General features: G+C 38.2%; 1 protein-coding gene across 1 annotated transcript in view; it reads right to left on the bottom strand.

The window, feature by feature from the left end:
- Positions 1-1,590: 1,590 nt before the first annotated feature.
- Positions 1,591-21,242, bottom strand: part of BABAM2 (BRISC and BRCA1 A complex member 2) — a 182,325-nt gene continuing 162,673 nt past the window's right edge. The window contains exon 12 of the mRNA XM_075146831.1: positions 1,591-6,047. Within this exon, the coding sequence (XP_075002932.1) occupies positions 5,984-6,047 (64 nt within the window). The 3' untranslated portion in view covers positions 1,591-5,983. The remainder of the gene's footprint in view (positions 6,048-21,242) is intronic.

Genomic DNA, 21,242 nt, shown 5'->3' with positions numbered 1-21,242 from the left:
AGCGGAGGAGGCTACGTACAGCCACTGAGCCAGCGGAGGCCGTTTCGCTAGCCCTCTGAGGAAAAGCGAAAAAAGGTCAGAGTTTTTGTCACTCCGGGTTGTCACCCTGTCAGACCGAGTTCAAGTGAGGTTTGCTGGGAGGGGTGCGCGATGCTTGGGCTGCTGCTGACTGTACAGTTCAGAGAAGAAACGCACGGCTCCAACCTCCAGCTGCTACTCTCACACCAGTGCTGCATCCCCTTCAAAAGACACAAATAACCTCGACGGCTCTGATTTTTAAACAAGTACTAAGAAACTTTTGCTGAAAGGGACAGTGGAATGAAGGAAACAAGATGTCCAATTATAATCAGCTTGAATCATTTCAAATAAACACCGAGGAAATAAAATGTACCCTGTTTGCTGGCAGGCTCGATGGCTTACAAAGTACTCGCCCCACCCAAATCAAGGGCTTGAAATGGAGCAGCAGCGGAACAGAAACCCCTGAGAGCGTAAGATTTGCTTTGCCCTGGTACTGCGTTGCCATCCTCAGGGATAGAAAAAGCATCATTAGGGTTTAAATAGAGTTTGATGAAAACACAGAGCACCCCAAGGATCAATTTTCACCATGGGCAGCTGCAGCACGAGGCATTAATTCTTCACCCTCTCTGGTGACAGGAGAAACGCGGGGAGCTGTAGGCACAAATAACGTTAGACTTCTAGTGTGTATTTTGCTTTTCATGCCTGCAATTAAACGCTTGCTTTACTTCCTGTTGTTTAAAACTGTATTTATTCTTTAGCGCTGCAAGAAAAACCTCCTGTATTTTTTTTAATTTGCACTGGGGACACGTTTGAAGGCCCATATTGTAGACTCAGCAAGTGGCAGGGCAGCCGCCAAACCTTGCTTCCTTTGTTGATTTCTTGATGATTTAAGACCTATTTTCAGCAGCTGATCCCAGTTTCCCCCCTGCCTTTTTGCTTGGTAACTACCATTTTAACAAAATGGTGTTTGTGCAGTGCCTCGGAACCAAGAATTGAGCTTTTAAATGTAAGACAGGGAACAGAATAGTAAAAGCAGCACTAAAATCACCTATGCGCCATGGCTTTTCAAGCCACAAGTTTAGAAATATATGGCAGAACCCTTGAGTTCTTGTAGAATATTAGACTGCCAGTCTTATTTCTTACGTAGCTAAAATTACTTCCATGTTTCTGATATTTGTTTACCTTCCCCCAGCGCAAAGTTTGAAATTATTCTCTGAACCTACAGAATTCAGTAAAAAAAAGAAAAATTACAAAAAGCTGTACTGTTGATGTACATTGTTCAGACTTTTACTGGTTTTGCCCATCGGGACAAACCCTATTGTTTCAAAGTACAAACAGGAAAAGATATAGCCTGATCAATGGTTTATTTAGGTGCAGGCTTCCTTCAGAAAAGGAGAATACACTTTCCCCCTGCTGATGCTAAGACGCAAATTAAACTAAGATTCGACACAAAAAAATGTATCGAATGCCATCAGCCTGATTATCCTCTCTCTTCTGGGTAACAGCAGAGTATTTTCTCAGAATTATTCTGTTGTGGAGAATACAATACTTAGCTTAATAAATAAATACCAGTTTCTACAGTAAGACTGATTATTTTAATATCAAATCATTCTGTCTTTAATGTAGGTCCATACAATGCTGGCACACACTTGGGACAACTACTGGTTGCCTTGTTAAAACATAAACCTCGAAGTTGCTAAAAATAGCAGTAACTAGTAAGGATGAAACAAAATTGTCCCAGAACATTACAGACACCTGAAAATAAAAACTGCAAAGGAGATGACTTAAGGGATTTTCAGTAACATTTAAAAAGTAAGAAACAGTGTAACCTTTAGGTTTAATGAGCGTTACAATACATCAATTACAGAGACATAAGTAATTTAAGGGAAGAGCATTCACTGGCAGTCAAGTTTGGTCACAGGCTTCATTTGCTTCACAGGGCAGGGGCAGCACCCTGTAATTAACAGTCATGGTCAGAAGCCGTGTCTAAAGCTTGTTACCTTCTCGCAGCACGCCCTTCTCACAAAGCTGGAAAGGTGAGAAACTCCCCTTCTCCACTGACAGAGGACACTTCACCTCCACGTATCGCTGCTGCATAGACGTGGTATTAGAAACGTATCTCAGACCTGCAGGGGTGACCCTCAGATGCTTCTCCGGTTGCTAAGGGTACTGGCATAGGAGTAGGAGGATGTCCAAGCAGCAGCCCCTACTCACCACACAAAGGTTTTTGACCTTTGCTACACTCCCAGCCTTGTATTAGGAGGCACTGCTTGACAGAGACTAACCAAACCTATTCCTCTCTTTCCTAGGTAAGAAGTCTCTTTATGTAAAACCATCTGAAGTAAGACTTAAGGTACTGCACTTCCTTGCTAAATCTCATCTCCCAACTGATTCAGCAAAGATGCTTATTGCCGCAAGTGCCAGACAGGATGAGAGGAAGGAAACACACATAGAAACATTCCTAGTGAGGGTCTATCAACGCGTAGGAGATCCATGCTAATTCTAGCACTGATTTCTTCCCCAAAACTGAGTCAAGTCTACTTCATGTATGAATGGGAGGATGTTCAAGGACATGGATGATACTGAAAACGTTGCTGATTCAGCAAACGAAATGTGCTGATCAACAAAGTGATGACCAGCACGACAGAAAGATCAATGAAGGCCAAACTATGTATGATATAGTTAACTTTCATTTATTTTTCCAGCTGTTTGTCCAGTCTTTCCAGCAAGTTCACAAAAAGTTGAACTTTGAATCCAAAAGATTTGGTATTACTTCTAGCACAGTGGATTACATATGCAGATGAATAAAGGCTTGACTGTAAGTTTGCACTTTAAGGACCTTTGGAATATTGTGCATTAATGGGGCTTAGTAACTAGAGACTTACTGCATTCTTTCAATCAAAATTATGAGAGAGTAGAATTTAGGCTTTTCTGTATGTTTGTAACACTGCTATTTTTCTCCTATGTTTTGTGGTTCTCATAAACCAAAGAAACTAGCCCAAGTCTGACTGCTCATTTTAATTGCATGTATCACATAAAAGGAAAGAAAGCACTGAAAGTCTCATCGCCATTAAACTGGCCACAATGGATATTGTGGAGATAACAGAAATAACTCCAACTTATTAGATTACAACTTTTGGGCTAACTTAAATGCCTTCAACACATATTCGATTTGATATAAAATTGTTCAAACAACTCTCTTTTCTGATGCAGTATTTGGTAATCCTCCTTCTGGAGAGAAGAGTTCGCTCATTTCCATGTTTTTCCTCCCAATACCCCATTTGTAGTGCTAACACCCCCAATATATTCTTCTGAGAACTATCAGGAAGGGCTCCATAAAATACTGTGCAAGTCAAAGAGTGCAGGGTGGCTTTAAAATAAAGAAAATGTTCATTAAGTGTAAGAAAAATGCCTTTTCTTCTAATCTGAAAATTGATAGGCTTGCAGACTTTATCTTAAACACAAACAGTTCAGTTTCTCAATTTTTCTACCTTTTTCTTTTTTTCTTTTTTTTTTGAAAATACTACCAGCTGTAGCATGACATAAAATTACTGTTCATTTCCAAATGTGCTAGTGAAAAGTTGCTGAAACTATTGAATTCAACAGAAGGAATTGCTGGGTTAGGCTTTTTATATCCTCAAAGTCTTTTCTTACATGGCTTCTAAAACTCGTAGTCCTTTAATAATAAAGCAGTCCTTTCTCCAAAATTACTAGGACTGAGGTGAAGAATGTATTTTTGGTTGAAAATGCATACTAATTCTGAAAAGTGGACCTCCTTTTGAAAAGTTTTGCAATTGCTAGCCTTTGAATCATGGTATCTTCTGAAAATATTAAAAAAAAATACTGGTGCCACTTGGACAATCAGGTACGTAAAGGAAACACTGTTCATAAGGCAATCACTACAACACTGAATCAAACACAAGATTATAAAATGTAAGATTCCAGGAATCTACTGATGCAACTTGAGGGTTTAGTTTTTACTTTCTGAAGATGCTAGACATTGTTTCTGTCAGATTTTGAACACTATGAGAACAAACATCTTTCATTAGCCATCCTCCTTCTACCTAAGCTAACTCATTCACAAGAGTTAGCTTATTTGTGAATATGTGTGTGTGGCTTTGACTTTCACCTGAAGAAATGCAGATGTGAGACCATCCCAGTTTACCAAACAATGCCTGTTTTCAGTCATTTCAGGTTGTTCAGTTACAGTTTTGCTATTCACATAAAACCATTACCCTCTGCATCTGCTGTAAGTCTTGGTTTGCAAGCAAAAGCCTAAAGCAATGCTTCCACGAGGGAATTCAGTCTCAGACCTCTGGAGCCATTTACAGCCTGCAGATAATGCAGCCAGAGTCACAAGGGGGTGGTCACAGGACAAAATATGCCCCCTCCTCCATAGATTTGCAATAAGGCTTCTGATTTTGTTTGGAGCTGAATTTCCAGCCAAGAACTTCATTATTAAACATAAACTAAAAATTTGCCTATAAACTAGCTAAAAACACCTGTAGTTTCTAGAGGCGAATTATTTGCATAATTCTTAATTGTTAAGCTTCACTGCTCAAAACCCATCTACATTTCCTAGGTGGACATCCCTCTGGAAAGCACTATTTTTCATGTAGAATAACAAGTTTTAGAAAGGCTAGGAGAATGCTGCTGATCAAGTAGTTTGATGAGATTTCATTGCATAAGCAGATAGTGGTGCTATAGTGAATAATTTCAAATTAAATGTTTCCAGTGCCACTGCATCATTTGCTATTCATTTAGTTCCTTATATTTAGCAGAAGTAGGGCACATTTTCCATGTGCCATTTATAAGCAACATATACTGTTAATTTTATTCCTTACTGGAAAGTACCCTGGTCTATTTACAAATTAATTTGGGAAGTGACATCGTGACAGTTAGCCCCAACTGGTGCGCCTGACACAAGCATGAAAGAAAGGATGAATAGGTGGGATTTTGCATTTGGCATTTCAGAATTAGGGGAGGTAATGTTTCCAGTTATATACACTTAAAATTATTTCTGAGAAGACATGTTGAACTTAAGCATTAAGCTAAATACCTATAGCCCTACATTATTTCATCAGTTATTTTCCAAGACATCATTCATTCCTTTGTTGAAAGTTTGCTTCTTAGCAGTATTTATCTTACTTGGAAAAATTACAGGTCTATGAAAGAGCTTTATTTTGTTATACTGATTTATATAACTAGTTCCTTGCGCATTGGTACTAAAGAAGTAGAACTTTTTCGTAATGGCAAGGGGAGTTCATTAGAAAAACACCAAAACTGTACAACTGGAAATAAAAACAAAGCATAAAAGCATAGCATTTCATATAAGATGAGTTTTCAACAGAAATATTAAAAAACCCCTCCAACACCCTGCCATATTAATATCAGACCAACCTGAAAGGCACTGAGAATTGAACTGTGCAACTCATATCCATACCTGTGAGAATAACAACCACAGTGAGATCCAAACCTCCAAGGCAGAATATGGCACTGTACAGTCCATTAGGCATTCCTGGTATATACGGCAATATTATATTTTCTTAGGATAAGCTGGAAATGTTAACTAAATATACAAATTACATAGTATTTCCGTGGGAAAAAAAAAATCCAATTTACACCATCTGAAGACAAGGAAACAAGGCATAACATACAGGACATTGTTGGCACAAGAAAATGTTATCACATCAAAACACACTCTCTTAAATTTAATCCAGTGGATATATAAAGGAATGGTGGTGGCAGAGGCAAAGGGACAGGATGAATACCAAATATTAAGTTTTAAGCATGCTAGTGAGGTCTTTGTTTCAGAAATCTGACAAAAACTGAAGCTACCAAAACCATTTCAGAGGCAAGAAAGCACCTATCAAGACAGTCCAACCCATTTCCAGGCATTCTTCTTGTGGGCTGACACACGCAGACTGAAGGATCTGTCCCGTATCATCTCCGTGCCCGAGGCTGCCTAAAGCTTCCCATTAGCAAATGCTGCCTCCTGGAACTGAGGGACAAACGTTTTGAAATATGCCCTAGTGAAAAAAACAGAAAATGCGTGGTTAGGAAGGAGAAAACTTAGAACACAGTGCATGCATGTATGTAGCCAGGGTTTTAACAGAGAAGCATAATGTTACCATGCTCAGTCCGTTATTAGATCTCATAAATGGGTAGAGTTTTTCTTACAAGTTTTTAGTACGCAGCAGATCCATACACTTCAGCTTTCTAGACCCAGCAGTACTTCTTTCTTCAGTGTCCTCACCACTAACCTCTTAATGTGGTCAACAGCAGTAACTTGACCCTGTCAGAAGAGCCTGATGAACCCTCTGTATTTTATGCAATGCAAGGCTCCAGAGATAAACTGTTTTATGCACTGGAAAACAAACTTTTGAATGGCTGTAAAAGTGAGAAACACTTAGATGAGCCCCAAGTGTGGCTATGGCACTGCCTGCAGAATTTTATAACTGGGACTTTTTGATGCAGTTGATGTTCACTATGTTTCTGGGATAAAAACTTTTTTTTTTCCCCCTATGTTGAAGAGAGCTTCACATATGGTACCAAAGGCCCAAAGACAGACGAGTCAATGGAGCAGGAAAATCGTGAAGAGAAGTCAGAATACGTGCAGGAGATAAGCCCTTTATCTGTCTCCTCACAGAAACCTTGATGCAATACAGAGTCACTGTCGATGGCAGTAGTTTATATAAGACGTAGTGAATAAATACTAACACTTTGGATGAACTGTAATTCCTCTTATGAGACTTCAAAAGTCAGAACATTCTTCTATAAATTAAGATGTGCTTTGTATATTTTGGATCTTAGTCTATCTTCTTTACAAAGAATCGAGTGACTCATAAATCTGTAAAATGAGCTGATCTTAAGTATCCAAAATGGAGTTTGAACTGTACCTTTGAGTTTATTGCACTCAAAATACTCAACCATGTACTAAACATGTCTTACGTGTCCCAATGATACCCTTTATTTGCAAGTTATATTAGAAGCTGCTTCATCATTCTGACTACTACTTTCTGCATCAAACTTTCACTTTCTCTACTTTTTTTTTAAAAACATTTTGGTTTGTATCCATATCACTGGTCTCTATAAATTTCTGTGCAAGGAGAATGTCCTCCTGTTCTCCCCACCAAAAAAAAAAAAATATAGAAAAAAGAAATCCGAAGTGAGAATAGCAGCAACTATGTTCATTGCGTTACTGATCTCTCTGCTGCTATACCTCCTGAAGCAAACACATGCTGATCATCTTCACAATCACGATATGTATTTCATAATTCAGGTAGAAATTTTGGCGATCACTGAACACCGATCACACCTCCTCACATCTAAAAACGTTGCAAGATGACAAAAGAGAACACTCCCCTCTCTTTGTGAAGTTGTGCCTGGCAAATTAATTAACAGATAGCTGCAGTCAGCTTTTGTACAGAAGCTGCAAACACACACGAGATGCCGTCCAAAGGTTAACGGAGCAATAGAAAGTAAAAGCATTTCTGGACTGAGGAGCTGAGCCCAGAAATGGAAAAAAAAAGCAGCAAAAACAGCACACACATTTTATAGCATACACAGATTGTGCTGTGTATGCTACAGAACACACTCTGATTTACTGAGTCAAAGTTCAGAAATCAGCCCTTGTAATTTTCCCACAAAAGCGATTGTTCATCCTGGCACACACGCATACATAAACCAGCTGAGAAGGTATGCCTCTCATCTGATCTTAACAGTTGAATGCCATTTCTGTATTTGTGTGTTATAGCATACATTTGAAATTGTAGCCTATGTACGTCCTGGTCAGCTCTACGTCATTTTGCTAGCTCAAGGAATATCACTTGCACATTGTCAATGCCAGGATCTATCATCCTTTTATTTCTCCTTGCATTATCTGTCCTAAAATTTAATTACATTTCCTCTCCTTGCTTATTTTAAGTACCACCTTCTTTCGCCTTTGATAGCTTCTCTGCAGACTCTTCTTCCACGCACACGCTCTTCTTACTGACTTGATAAATGTTACTTAAAACTTACCTCTTCCTAAACTGTAAAAATTCTTAATCATTAAATGGGATATAAGCAGAAGTATTTTCCCACATTTTATTTCTTTCCTGAAACACCTCCTTTATAGCATTTCTGTACTTTGCATTAAAACCACACTTACTGCATTATATTTCAATGACTTTTCTGTTAGGTAAATTCCAGAACAAATGCTTCTGATACCACATGCACCCTCCCACACCATCTTTATCTACACCAGCATCCTTTCTTTTCACTCATTCCTGCAGTAGAGCTTGTATCCTTTGCTGCAAAACTAAATCTAACACCTCCCTACATTCTGATCAGATGTACCATTTCAAAGAGGATGTTACTTCACTGGTAGTTCATATGAACCTCTTGGAGATGTTCCATACACTACAAAAATTCCATTAGTACTTCATAATTTGTAAATGTCTACTTTTTTCTTTCCGTACTTTAAAGTACATGCTTAAGTTTGCCCTTATCATTTATCGTCTTGTCCAGACTGAAGCAAATGTAGTACCAAATGTTTACCCAGGATATGTTCCTCCATTTCTGCCCCTCTCCCACACACCCTAGGTATCTGAGAGTAAAGAAATTTTGGAAAAAACATTTGGATAATTTTGGTTCATCACACACACACACACAAAAAAATTACCCCCATCCCAAACCAAAACAAAAAAGACCCTGCAAAGAGGTCCAAAAGCACAATACACTTGATAGGACTATATCAGCTACAGCACATTTAACAGACTGAAGAGGAAAGATGGGGAAGTAGGAGAAGAGAGGTTAAACTGCTTCAATATTAACGAACACATATAGGGAGGGAATGGCAAGTGGCAGTATATAAAAGTAACGACTTACTTTCGGTGTATATGAAGGAGTAGAACAGGCAGCAAACACATTTCTCATTATTAGAGCTTATTGGAATTTTTTTTTTTTTTAAAATCACATGACTTTTCAATGGAGGATTACGTTTTTGCCCAGTTGCGTGCACTTCTGTGGAAATGCTACTGAATTTTCATCAAGAAAAAAAGGAAAAGAATGAAGTACTTTGGTTTGGGTTGACCTGAGAAGAGATGTTCTGGTTTGCAGAACTGAGAGTAAACAATCAGTTTTATATTAACCTGCTTATTTGCGGTCCAACATCTCAGAGATGATGTATCTAGTCACACAGACAAGGCCCTGGTGCATCAGAGGAGTTGTAAGTATAAACATAACAGCAGAAGTAGTCTCTTCAAAGGACCCAGTCCATGAAGAATGATGGGACAAATCATTAAAATTTCTGCTTCCAGGAGGCATTGTGCTACTGCTAGCAGATGCATTATAGTGTCACATCAACTGCATTTTTTTTCGCATGTTCCAAGCAAAATTTTTTTCGGAACTTCTTCTTTTCATCTGAAGTTTGGGACAAAACCATATGTTAACATATTTGAATTTCCTGTGAAACGGAAATTCTGACTTTTTTTCTCCCCTGCAGAGATTACCAGTAAGGAGGAACAGAACAAGCACTAATTACTGGCTGAGTGAGTAAGTTTCATCTATCAACCAACTGGCATTGAGGTCAAAGTGTACATGTTTCCACACAAATAGGACCATGACATGGTCATATTATGTCACAATGGATTACACGAAATAACTTTAAAAGAAATATAAAATTTTCTGAAGGACAATACTCTGCTACAGACTGGATGGTAAGGGCCTCTCTCACATGGCATACTCTTCCTTTTAGAAAGGTTTTAAATTGATAGAAACACTCATACTCCAGCATCCTGAACATACAGGCACAGAAAAACTGTGAATGTAAACATGAACTTTGGAAAAAGATTAATTTCTCATACCCTATTCACATAAACCTATTCACTCAAATTTACACCCTCCACAACTTTGATCTGTGCTACATCACAGGAATTCACATAAAAATCTCTCAATTTTTTTGTTTCAGACACTTTGCCACATGATAATTTCAAGTATCTCAGAAGTGTTTTGAAATTATTATTTTTACATCCACTAAATATGCTTTTCAGCTCTAGAGAACTGTTATTAAAAAAACAAATCAGTAATTTGGGTATCTGTTGAATTACACTGAAGATGCAGAAAGCTAACCTGATCTATGGTTTCTCTAGGCTGTGTCATATGGCAGAAATCAGTTTTTGATCAATGCTTTTTTTCCTTTCTGAGAAACGCGGAGTTCCTTCTTTCTCCTGCTTTACTCTACCATGTTCTTGTGTCACACTGACCTTACACCAAGCTCAGAAGAACCGCATAAAATGCTCCTTCAAGTACAGAGAAACTGGTTTGTACAAAGTCCACAGATACTCTTTGCGTGAGTGTTGAGTACAATGGCTCTGCACCCCTCTCGTAATGGTTTAGATCTTAGCTTGAACAGTGTTTAAAGAGTTGCTTTCTTTTCAGCTTAGAGTGGGTGCCAATCTTCATACGCATACAGGCACATGTCTAACTCTTTGTTGAGTGTCTTACTGTAAGAATCTATTGGGTTTTGTCTATTTGTTTTTGTTCCCTCAAATGGTCATTTTCCAAGTTCAAGGTAGCAAGTTATGGGGTTTCTTATGGAAATTTTTCTTCAGCACTCCAGAAAACAACACATTTCGTTGTAATTAACCACTATATACACTCAATACGGTACATTGAATTTCAGGTGCTATGCTCAAGGACATCTGCTGAGAGTAAAGCACTTATCTTTCCTTCACCTTATTATCCAGTGGAAAGAAAGTCTTGCTATTGCAAATGGTAAGTATCTAAAACAAGGTAGAATTGGATCACTCGTTGTTTACATGTTTTCTAGTGATATAAAACACCGACTGTGGTACAAGGTCTCCAGATGCCCATATATATCTAAATCCTCGGATGTGGGTTTGCAGTGCTTAAAACATACTTGACTCGGAATTCACATACTTTTGTGAAATTTCATTCTAATTGTAATGTTTTTTCCAGTATAACGTAGTGCTGGGTTTTTAAAATGTAGTTGGCAGAAAATCTGCATTGACCATTTGATAATACCTTTTGTCTTCAGATTCCTATGCTGAAAATCTGCAAAGATTTTAAATTATGTAGTTGCGATCTCCCATCAAACAAAACTTCACATGTATTTATGGTGAAAGCATTCTAAAATGTTACGCGCTTGTTTTCTGTATTGCTTTTGCTTATTTGGTGCTATAGCAATACAATGTAGCTATACAATGGTGTTCTAGATACCACTCATTGTGTAATAAAGTTAGAAGATTTGTCTAGGTGTTTTTATTTCTCTTAAAATCTTCATGTGGGAAATTCGGAGCAGAACATAGAGATTCAAACTCTGCAAGTAAAAAAGCATACAAAATGCTGTACCGATGAGATTTCTGCTTTTTGTGTCTGGGACAACGACGTTCATCATGGGGTGATGAATCATATTCCTAAGCCATTCACAAAATAGATTCCCCTTAACTCCTTGGTTCAAAAGTGCCAAGTTTTTCAGCACACTGGTCTCAAATTCATCCATGCTAGCCCTATCTGCACTCATATATTTTATGTGTTTCGGCTCAAGATGTGGGAGTTTCAAGTGCCTTTTCCATCAAGAGATGATTTGAGGAAAAGGAAGGGAATGAAGTAATCCTAATGGTCCACATCAAGTACAGACTTAGCTGTAGAGCAACACATTTACTACCAGCACAGCATATTCTGCCCTTGCACATTCTTTACTGGCAAATGAAAGCCCTTCAGCCAAAATCTTGATCTTTTCACAAAGACACGTGGGCTGTCATTACTTCTTCTCACCCTGTCAAGCACATGTATTGTGTTCCTTCTCATCAGAAGACAGACTCAGGTTATTGTACTTGGATTTTTCCTACTATTTGCTTTGAAAGCAAGTATTCTTAAATACTACCCATTATTTCAATATTCTAATTCATTCTTGTAAAATGTTTTAGTATCTAATGTGACTATGGTTTAATTCTGAAAATATTAGGCTCTAATTACAGAACAACCTTAGTGTATTCAAAATCATAGTAGCTAGTATATTTGATAAATACATCCCTTTTCTCCTAGTCTAGGCAAGGCATACAGGAAAACGTGGGCTTCTTTTCCTCAGCCTTTTCAAGCGAATATATCTGATTGGGCCAGGCACTCCTGTAGTTGTGGGGATCTCTGAATAGTTCTACGTAACACTTCCAAGTCTTCCGGAGTAGGGTCTGTAGCTAGGACACCCTTCTCCTCAGCAGTCCTCTGTTGTCTGAATTCTCCAGTAAGCTTAACAGTGAGTTTAGGTTTTAGTATTGTTTACCCCGGGACTGAGGTAAGGACTGAATTGTACCCCTTTCAGCTGTATTAGATACAGCTGAGAATCCCAGGCATTTGCCCTAACTGCTGCCCATTTCTTTCAGAGGAGTTGCAACTCTAGTATTTGCATCATTTTGCATCCTGTATTTCTTTCCTTCTGTACTCTAAAGGAACTGCTGCAAGACATCTAAAAGTTTCTTCAAATCCGCAGAATCCTGACAGAAGAAATCCCATCCAGAGATGACTGATCTTCATAAATTAGCTAGAATAGCAACGTTCTCCCCTCTTCCAATTAAATTAGATGAAAACAGGAACTAAAGGCGTAAGTCAGAGTAAAGGACAGCCTGAGGCTTCTTGAGGTCTTTGACCTATTCCTCCCAGACTAGTAGTATTATCCTGACACTTTGCAATAAAATCTTGTTATATAAATTATTTCAACAGCATAGCCATATTAGAATTATAAAAGAGCTTCTCCAGGGTTTATCAACGTCACCTGATTATTCACTTTTTGAAGTACAAAGTATTTTTGCACAGAGCATACATACATATGTAGCGTGCCTTTGTATTTTTATGTTCTTGTTGCAACTTGTTTTGACACAATGAAAACTTGTTTTGAAAATACTGAACACCTACGACAATCCCTTTTGGGTGCCAGACGAGGATTTGTCCTCCCGTGACTACACAGGCACAGCCAGCTGGTTTGCTTCATGGAACCCCTAATAATTCATCTCCTGTGTAGAAGACATTTACCGTAACTCTCCAAACTCTCTAGGGTTTGCTGTTTGTTTATAACAGAACAAAATCAAAGATGCCAACCTTTCTTTTTTTTTGTATAATTGTTTTCTTCTTAAATTCCATTTGTCAGGAGCTATCTAATTCAACACAATTAGTACTAATTAACAAAAGGAACTTAAATTAATAAATTGCTACATTAATTCCAATAGTGGGTATGTATTTAAGTCATATTCCATATGAGTGCTCATTAGGTCCTGAACAGGTGGTTATACCCTCCTCCTACACCTCTACGCCTTGCGTTTAACAAGGGCTGAATGCGAAAGTGTGGAAACCTACTGAAAGCCCCTGCTTTTAATAGGCCTCATGCCAACGTCCGAGGCATAGTTTTTTCCTTGTAAACTCAGACGCGAGACATTTAAACCTCTTTGCTATTTTTACTATATATAATGCATTAAAAACATATTTCCATTGGGCGAACCATGTTGTCTATTTATTCACAGGCACTTCCACAGCATTCCTCACCAGGCTAAAGATACACGAGCATTCACGGCAGAGCAGAATAACCCAGTCTCCCACTTGGGGATAACTACGGGGTAACAGGAGATTAATTCTACGCTAGATGTTTTACGACACCTCTGTTAAGAGAAAATGATTGTTAAAACAAATGATTGTTCTCTCCAGATTTAAGATATTACAACGACTGAAGTGACAAACAGTTCTCAGCACTCGAACTTTTGGTGGCGTAGCTGGAGTCAGGCTGCAGCAGGCAGGCCCACAGCATGGCCGGGCGCCAAGTGGCAAAGGCTCAGGAGCTCAGGAAAATCAGGACTACCACGGCACGCGCTAGGCATTCGGGAGGCAGCAGCATTTCTAAACCACCATTCGAATCCCAACATCACTACAACTTATCCAAGCACAGAATGATAAAGGCACCTTCCAGGATTTCTTTATCGCTTCAAATATACATAACGATACCTGGCACGTATTCATGTTTCTAAACTAAGCTTCTTGATGGTATGCTCTCTGGGATGTGGTTTATAGTTTCCTTACTAGGCAGCTTTATCTATAGCAAATATTTTGCTTTTATGTGAAACACAACGTCTACACAGTTCTCTATTTTATACATCTCCAAAACCGGTGATGCCAAGCAAACATCTGAAGTGTTTATACAACAGCAAGACAATAGTTCTTAAATTACTGCTACTGTAACTGGCTAAACACACAAATGTACAAAGGAGTCGGTGCACAATGCCATTACGCTGCTAGCAATTTTTTTTTCCAGGTGCCAAACAAATTAATCACATAATCTCTCTTCCACTTCTAATATTTCTACCTCTCTACCTCCTTTTGCTGTGATTTACCTACAAGGAGTTTAGTAAACTTCCTATGCCCACTTCTACCTGCCATTCTACACAAGGCACTGACTGTGCAGCCAGGCTGATGGACAGGACAGTAATCAAGCACCAAGAGAGCTGGAGGTCTGCAGTGGGCAGCCATCAAAACGCAAGTTCTTAAGAAACACTGTTGCCTTCAGCTCAGTTCATAATATTACACAACAGAAGATGGTCTCCAAAATTACAAACAAAACAGAACATGTGCTACCAAAACCGTAACAGGAAATAGAAGCAGTAGAACTAGTGAAACTAAGTACACATCTGAAGTTTAAACATTAAAATTCACTCATGTCCAAAAGCTGTTTCTATATTTTACTAACAATGACTTTTTCCTCCAGAAGTTCTTGTTGGAGTTATTACCATTTCTGATTCAAGTCAAAGAGAAAGGTACAAGAAATGGTTATATTTAGACATATTTTTCAATGGTTTGCTGATTGCAGAAATAGCAGGTGGCTTTACCGCATATGAAGCAAACAGAAATAAAATTAAATTTTCATTTGGTTATACATTTGTGTGTCTGTTCCAAAAAACTATATAAATTGATTTTATAAATAAAGTCAAGAATTCAACATAGCTCTGCTGTAAAAATCAAGACGACTTTGCTGTCCAACTTACCATAAAGCAAAATGAATCTTGACAATCTGTTCAAATCACGAAACAACCATAAATATAACAACCTGACTAAAGGCAAAATATAAAGGAAGGGAGTTCTAGGGAACTGCTGCGGAGCCAGGACTGTAGATCATTATGTAGGCTGGCAATTAACGTTTATTTTAAAGCAGCAGCATAAGTAGGGTCATCACTTTGCAAAAGATGGTAACTTTGGTTCCAAGAATATACATGCTCCCAAACGCATGGACCTTTACTGACAATTACAGATAAAAATTACAGCTACTGGACATAATCAGTGCATATAGGCCAAGGCCAGTAACTATGCAAGCAACTTTTTTGTATCATCTGGAAATCAAGATGCTGGGATTTATTCTCTCACAGGTTTCTGATGTAGGTATTTTGGAATTTACAAAGGTTATTGCACAGACACAGTGGCTCTAAGTGTCCCAAAGCATACATAGCAAAACGAACCTCTCGTTTTGAAGCAGTTTTATCAATGCCTTCTGCTTGCCAGTTCAAGAGATAAACACTTCACTTCCTTCACCTTCTCCACAATGTACATAAATAGACTTGCTTCAGTCAGATGAAGGCTTGTGGTCTTAGATCATAGCAAACTTTGCTTCTGCTTTCTTAACTTCCATTTTCCCCTTGGGGATTACTCAGTGCCGGGGTAGCGGGTGTCTGCAAAGGGGGCACTGGAATATCTCTGTCACAGCATGGTCACTCCACTTCCTTACCAGTGGATCATGAGAATGATATTCCAAGGCCATCATGGAAAAATTCAATCTTCATACAGTCTTTTTAAATACAGTGCTAATTTGCAGGAAATTTCCAGTCTTATGAGCTACAGTGTAACAAGCCTGCTCTATTTTTCCTATTTGCTGAAGTGCTATAGCCATATTTTTCAACTCCAGGTAAAGGTTAACTTCTTAGAGAGATACTACTTACTTCCTCCTACCTAGGCTACATAAGTGCACGCTGAACTCTATTGTTGGAGAGCAATTATTTAGCAAATTATTTGTAGATTTGAAGGAGAGAGTCAATGCCAGACAAGATGCAACTAGGAACCTCTTCTAAGTATAAAAGGCAGGGTGAAAAATGCGATGAAATAAGGAGGGGGGAAAGTAGGGATGATACAAGAAGTAGGAGAAAGCAGAAAAGACTGGGCAAAACCACATTCAGGAGTGAGGCTTGTAAGGAAAAACAAGTGTAGAGATTAAAGAAGAGAGGAGATCACAGAAGTAATAATAGAATTTGAATGATCTTTAAGAGATTATTGAATCCCTAAATTGTACTTCAGAGGCAGAAATGAAGGCTTACACCACAGATGCATCCATAACAAGTCTGACAACCAGCATCCCTGAAAACAAAGTTTGCTTGCAGGTGAAAGTACTGATTTCATCATGCCATCCGCTTTGCTTTGCCAGATCGCTTATCAACGGGGGCCGAAGGCAACATACCAAAACATAAAAGAAACCTCCCTGGATATTCATTAGGACAAACCAGTCAGAAGGAAAGGGATGAGATGCCACACATCTGTGATTATATAAAACATATTAAAGAACTTATTTCTCTTTGCTATTTAAAAGATATCTATGTCTGCTATTAGAAGTAAGAGGAAATTCTTAAAAGGTCAGAGACCTCTCCAAATGGGGAAAACAGACAAAAAAAACCCTTAACACTTACAGGTAAAAGCAGAGTAATGTAGATCAAAAATGAATTTGAGGAACAAATTAGCTGCGGCCCTCCAAATAAAAACTTGTCAAACAGTACAAAAGCTGGTCAAAAAGTAAAAAGAACGCTCAGAAGAAATAAAGTCACAAAGAATAAATGAAAGAATTTTTGCATCCAAGTTCACCGTGGAGGTGCATAAAGAGGCTGCCATACCAGAATCCTGCTTTGCAAGGGATGTACCGAAAGATCTGACTCACGCGGAAATGTCAGCCAAAAAGGTAACGAACAAATCAACAAAACACACGCAAGCAAATCAGCAGGCCCAGATGATATTCACACCCAAGCTCTAGAGAAACTCAAGTGTGAGAAAGTTACACTCTTAAATAGCTTGTAACCTCCTGCTTAAAACAGCTTGGAACCAGAGAAGTGTGATGTCAATTAAAAAAGGTCTAGGAGGCTAGAGGGATCTGTGGACCAGTAAATCTCACATCCGTACCTTACAAATTGGTAGAGACTGTTATAATAAACCATAAATTTATAAAAAGCCCAGAATTAGTGGACTTGAGTAAATACGATATATTGGATAGGCGTCAAACTTATGCTTCACAAATCTCTTATTTTCTTAAGGTACCAAAACCATGTGGACAAGAAAGATTCCAGTGACACACGCTGCCTGACTTTCCTACAGGCATTTGGGAAGGTTTTTCAAAGGCTTTTGAAAAACTGAATTACCGCAGCAGGAGAAAAGATCCATGAGTAGATAAATAGCAGGTCAAGATAAGAAAAAAAAGATAGGAATGAATGATGAGTACTATTTAGAGTGAAGTCACCTGAGAACTGCACAGAAATGGGTGTTTTGACCTGTGTTGTTCAACATATTCCTACATGATCTGTGAAAGTGAGCAAAAGAAGATGGCAAAGTTTGCTAATGCTAACAATTTAGTCAGGGAAGGAAAAATGAGGCACAATTATGAGGAACTCCAGATGGTCCTTTCAGCACTGGGAGACTGGGAGATAAAATACCAGGTGAAAAGTCAATATTAACAAACGTGGAAGGAAGATATGTGAGGAAAAAGACTTTATTTTACATACACAAAACCCACAAAAACAGATACTAAGGAGATCTTGATGCTAAAATGTCAGTGTAACCTTCAGTCGTACACAGAAAACCAAATCTGACGTTATTAGAACTGGAAAAAAGAGTAAACCAGACAATATAAATGCATGGTGAATGTATCACGAGTAAACCAGACAATATAAATGCATGGTGAGTGTATCACGAGTAACATGTAGTTCCCTGTCTCAGAAGAATATGACAGAAATAGTAAAGGGATAAAGAAGCGGGACAAGGGCGATCAGAAACATGGAAAGGTTCTGTAGAAGGAAGGAGTGAGCAGAGCAGGAGAAAAGGTGACAGAAGAGACGTGATGAGGTCCAGAAAATCATAAAGGTTATGGAGGGAATCAGTGGATTAATTATTTGCTGCCTCTTTTCATACAAGAGCTAGGGGGTAATAACTGGAGCTAGCAGTAGGTAGGAATGCAAAAAGCCAACAAAGCTGCTTCTTCACACCACACGTTATCTGTGCAATCCCTTGCCACAGAATTTTGTGATGTTATGATGTGGGTTCAAAAAGCAATCAAACAGAAGGAAAAGTAGGTAGGGCTATTGAATAGAACCGTACCAATTCTGGATATAGAAATCCTTGACAATGGTAGAACGTGCCAGGAAAATACGAGTACATGCTCTGCTATGCTTTTCCACAGGCATCGGCTACTGCCTATTGATAGAGACATGATACTGGGCTAAATGAATATTTAGTTTGACCTAGTATGACTGTTCTTTGTGTTTAACAGAGCAATTACAAATATTACCCAAAAAAGACGACCATGGAGCTCACCTACTATTTTTACTTAGCTGTTTCTTTTGTAATTGATCAAGCAACAGTATTTATCTGGGCTATTAAATCTCAGCTCCTTCCAAAACCACGTATTTCTCTCTACCCTTTTCTCTCAAGCAAAGGAGGACCTTTTTTTGCATCAGTTCCTAACTATAATTCCATGCTCTAATATAGATCTAGCAGCTTTGATAAATGTATAATGGAGTTATCTAATGAAGCCAAATCAGACAGTTCTATCATAGTACTTCTAGAAAAACACCTAAGCGTGGTTATCTAAGAACCACCTACATCAAATTCTAGTCTTTAATTCCTACAAAGCAGTTGTCTTCCAGGAAAGTGCTATTATATTCCACTTCTACCAAGTCGACTCCTCCAATCTCTTCTGTGCATTTCTCTTGTCAATATATGAAAGAATCCTTTTCTGCAGAAAGAATATTTACTATATATTGAAATGCACATATGTAAAATTCACACATGTGAATGTCTATATAAAAACACAGAAAAACTAGTTGCCTAACAGATTTTATTTCTATGCACTTCCTATAGCACCTATACCCCTCGTCTTTAAATAGTTGTTTTTCTTTTCCCACAGCCAAAGCTTTAATGAGAAGTGACCAGAAACAAATACCCAGGCCCTTCTGTCTTGGCTGAAATCCACATAATGCATGACAGCACTGAAGATCCCTGGCAGGCACCTGTCAGAAACTAACATACCATAACTTAAGAGTCAGACTTAATTATCCAAGGAGACATTTAAAGAAAAGTACATGAAAAATACGACTCAAGAAGTGCGACTATCATGCGTATGCACTGTACTCTGTAGTGTATGCAGAGGAACAAAAAAAAACCCCAATATCCTGGGAAAATTCTAATTAAAAGCTGTATCTACTCTGTCTATTATATCTTATAATCAAAATAATTTTGTTACTAAGGTTTGCTGGTAAATCAACTGCAGAACATGTTACAAGGACAAATGCAATCATTAAGTATTTTAACAAAACATAATTTTTTCTATTTGCCTTTCTACTTTTCACATGTAATTCTGATCAGCAGACACTGCCACAGAAAATCAGAGTTTTGATTTAACGGTCTATAAAATCAAATTAACTTCTTTGTAAGCTTCACATGGCTGGGTCACCACATCTCTTCTCGCTATGGCTGTCACAGCGTATTGGCCCTTTTGTGTTCTGAAAAAGAGCCCACCAGCGGCAACAAAATGTCAGCCTTACTCGATTTCAGGCAAGGAAATCACTTTTGTTCAGTTTCTGATACAGGACTATTGAAAACTAAAGTTAAACAAGTGACGCAGCTCAGCACCTGACCCCTTAGTTTGTACCTACCCCGCTGCTCTTCTCTGAAAAGAATCCTCTGAGCCTTGCAAACATTCAAAGACACAAACACATAGGGAAGGATGATGTCCCTACATTTTGTTCTTCTGACCCTACTCTCGTTTTTCTAAATTTCTTTTTAAGTTTAAGGTAACATGCAACAGAGCCAGAGACAGACAGCCAAAAAAAAAGCTTTCTGAGGAGAGTATATGTGAATGCAAACAAGTTCATTTTTGGAAATCTACTCTTTAAAGATGCCTAATGTGCATGAAAATCATGTAATACATGAAAATACAATTTGCTGCCTTTACAAATAAGCAGGAAAAATACTGAAATACAAACCGAATAACAACAAATGATTTATTACCTTAATTGCACCTATCAAGGAGAGAAGATTATAAAAAAGGTGCAATGTTTACATGTAAACTTTATAGTGAGATTCAAGGTGGCAGAGGTAGAAAAAAAAAGTTTCAAGGAAATAGAGAAACCTGTTACTTTAAAAGAATGCAAAATGTAGTAATAGACATTCTGCCTAAAATGTGAAAGAATTCTGACTTGATAATAAAAAAAATGGATGAGTTGAAAAACTGGTTGATGTCAATATAAAAAAAAAAAAAAAACCATTAGGGCACTCAAAATATACTGAATACAACAGCAAGTCTTTGACCTATTACAACTGAGTTTGTCTAAACAGCAACACAAAAATTGTCCCCTTTTTTCAAATATCTTTTTATTAGACCAAAAGCTATATTTCCTCTCCTTACCAGGGAACATTAAAGCTTAAAGCAACCATTTCAGCCGAATAGCAACTATTATCTTCACATGATACACATCTCCTAATTTTAAGATATTCAAGGAAAAGGTATTGATGAGGCTGAAAATGCTACGGCCCGGTGCACCAGCCTGACACTTTCTAATCATAGCATGCTTGCGCTGAGCATGAACCGTAGCTGCAACCGCGCTGGTGATATATATGTAGCTCACACAAAACGTGTCTGCATATAATCTTAAGCTGCACTTGACCTTATGGCAGAGCAACAGCCAATATACAGTTGAGAGCACTTGAGTCCTTTTAAGCTTTCACCCTTACAGAGCCCTGAGGGATATGTAAAATTAACACCACATTCAGCAAACACCGGTGAATGGCCAGGGACAACAATGTTATTCAGAAACCAGTTTTATCAGCCACCTTGAAAAAAGAATATGAAGCCTCGGAACAACTTTTTATTGTGATACCAGTTTTCCATTCTCCTGCTATTTTTAATGACAAGTAGGTGGATTTATGTAGGATAAGAGAGT

This window comes from Calonectris borealis, chromosome 3 (assembly GCF_964195595.1).
Source record: "Calonectris borealis chromosome 3, bCalBor7.hap1.2, whole genome shotgun sequence".
NCBI lineage: Eukaryota > Metazoa > Chordata > Aves > Procellariiformes > Procellariidae > Calonectris > Calonectris borealis.
The sequence above is the reverse complement of the archived record's forward strand: the minus strand, read 5'-3'. Positions and strand labels throughout refer to the sequence as shown.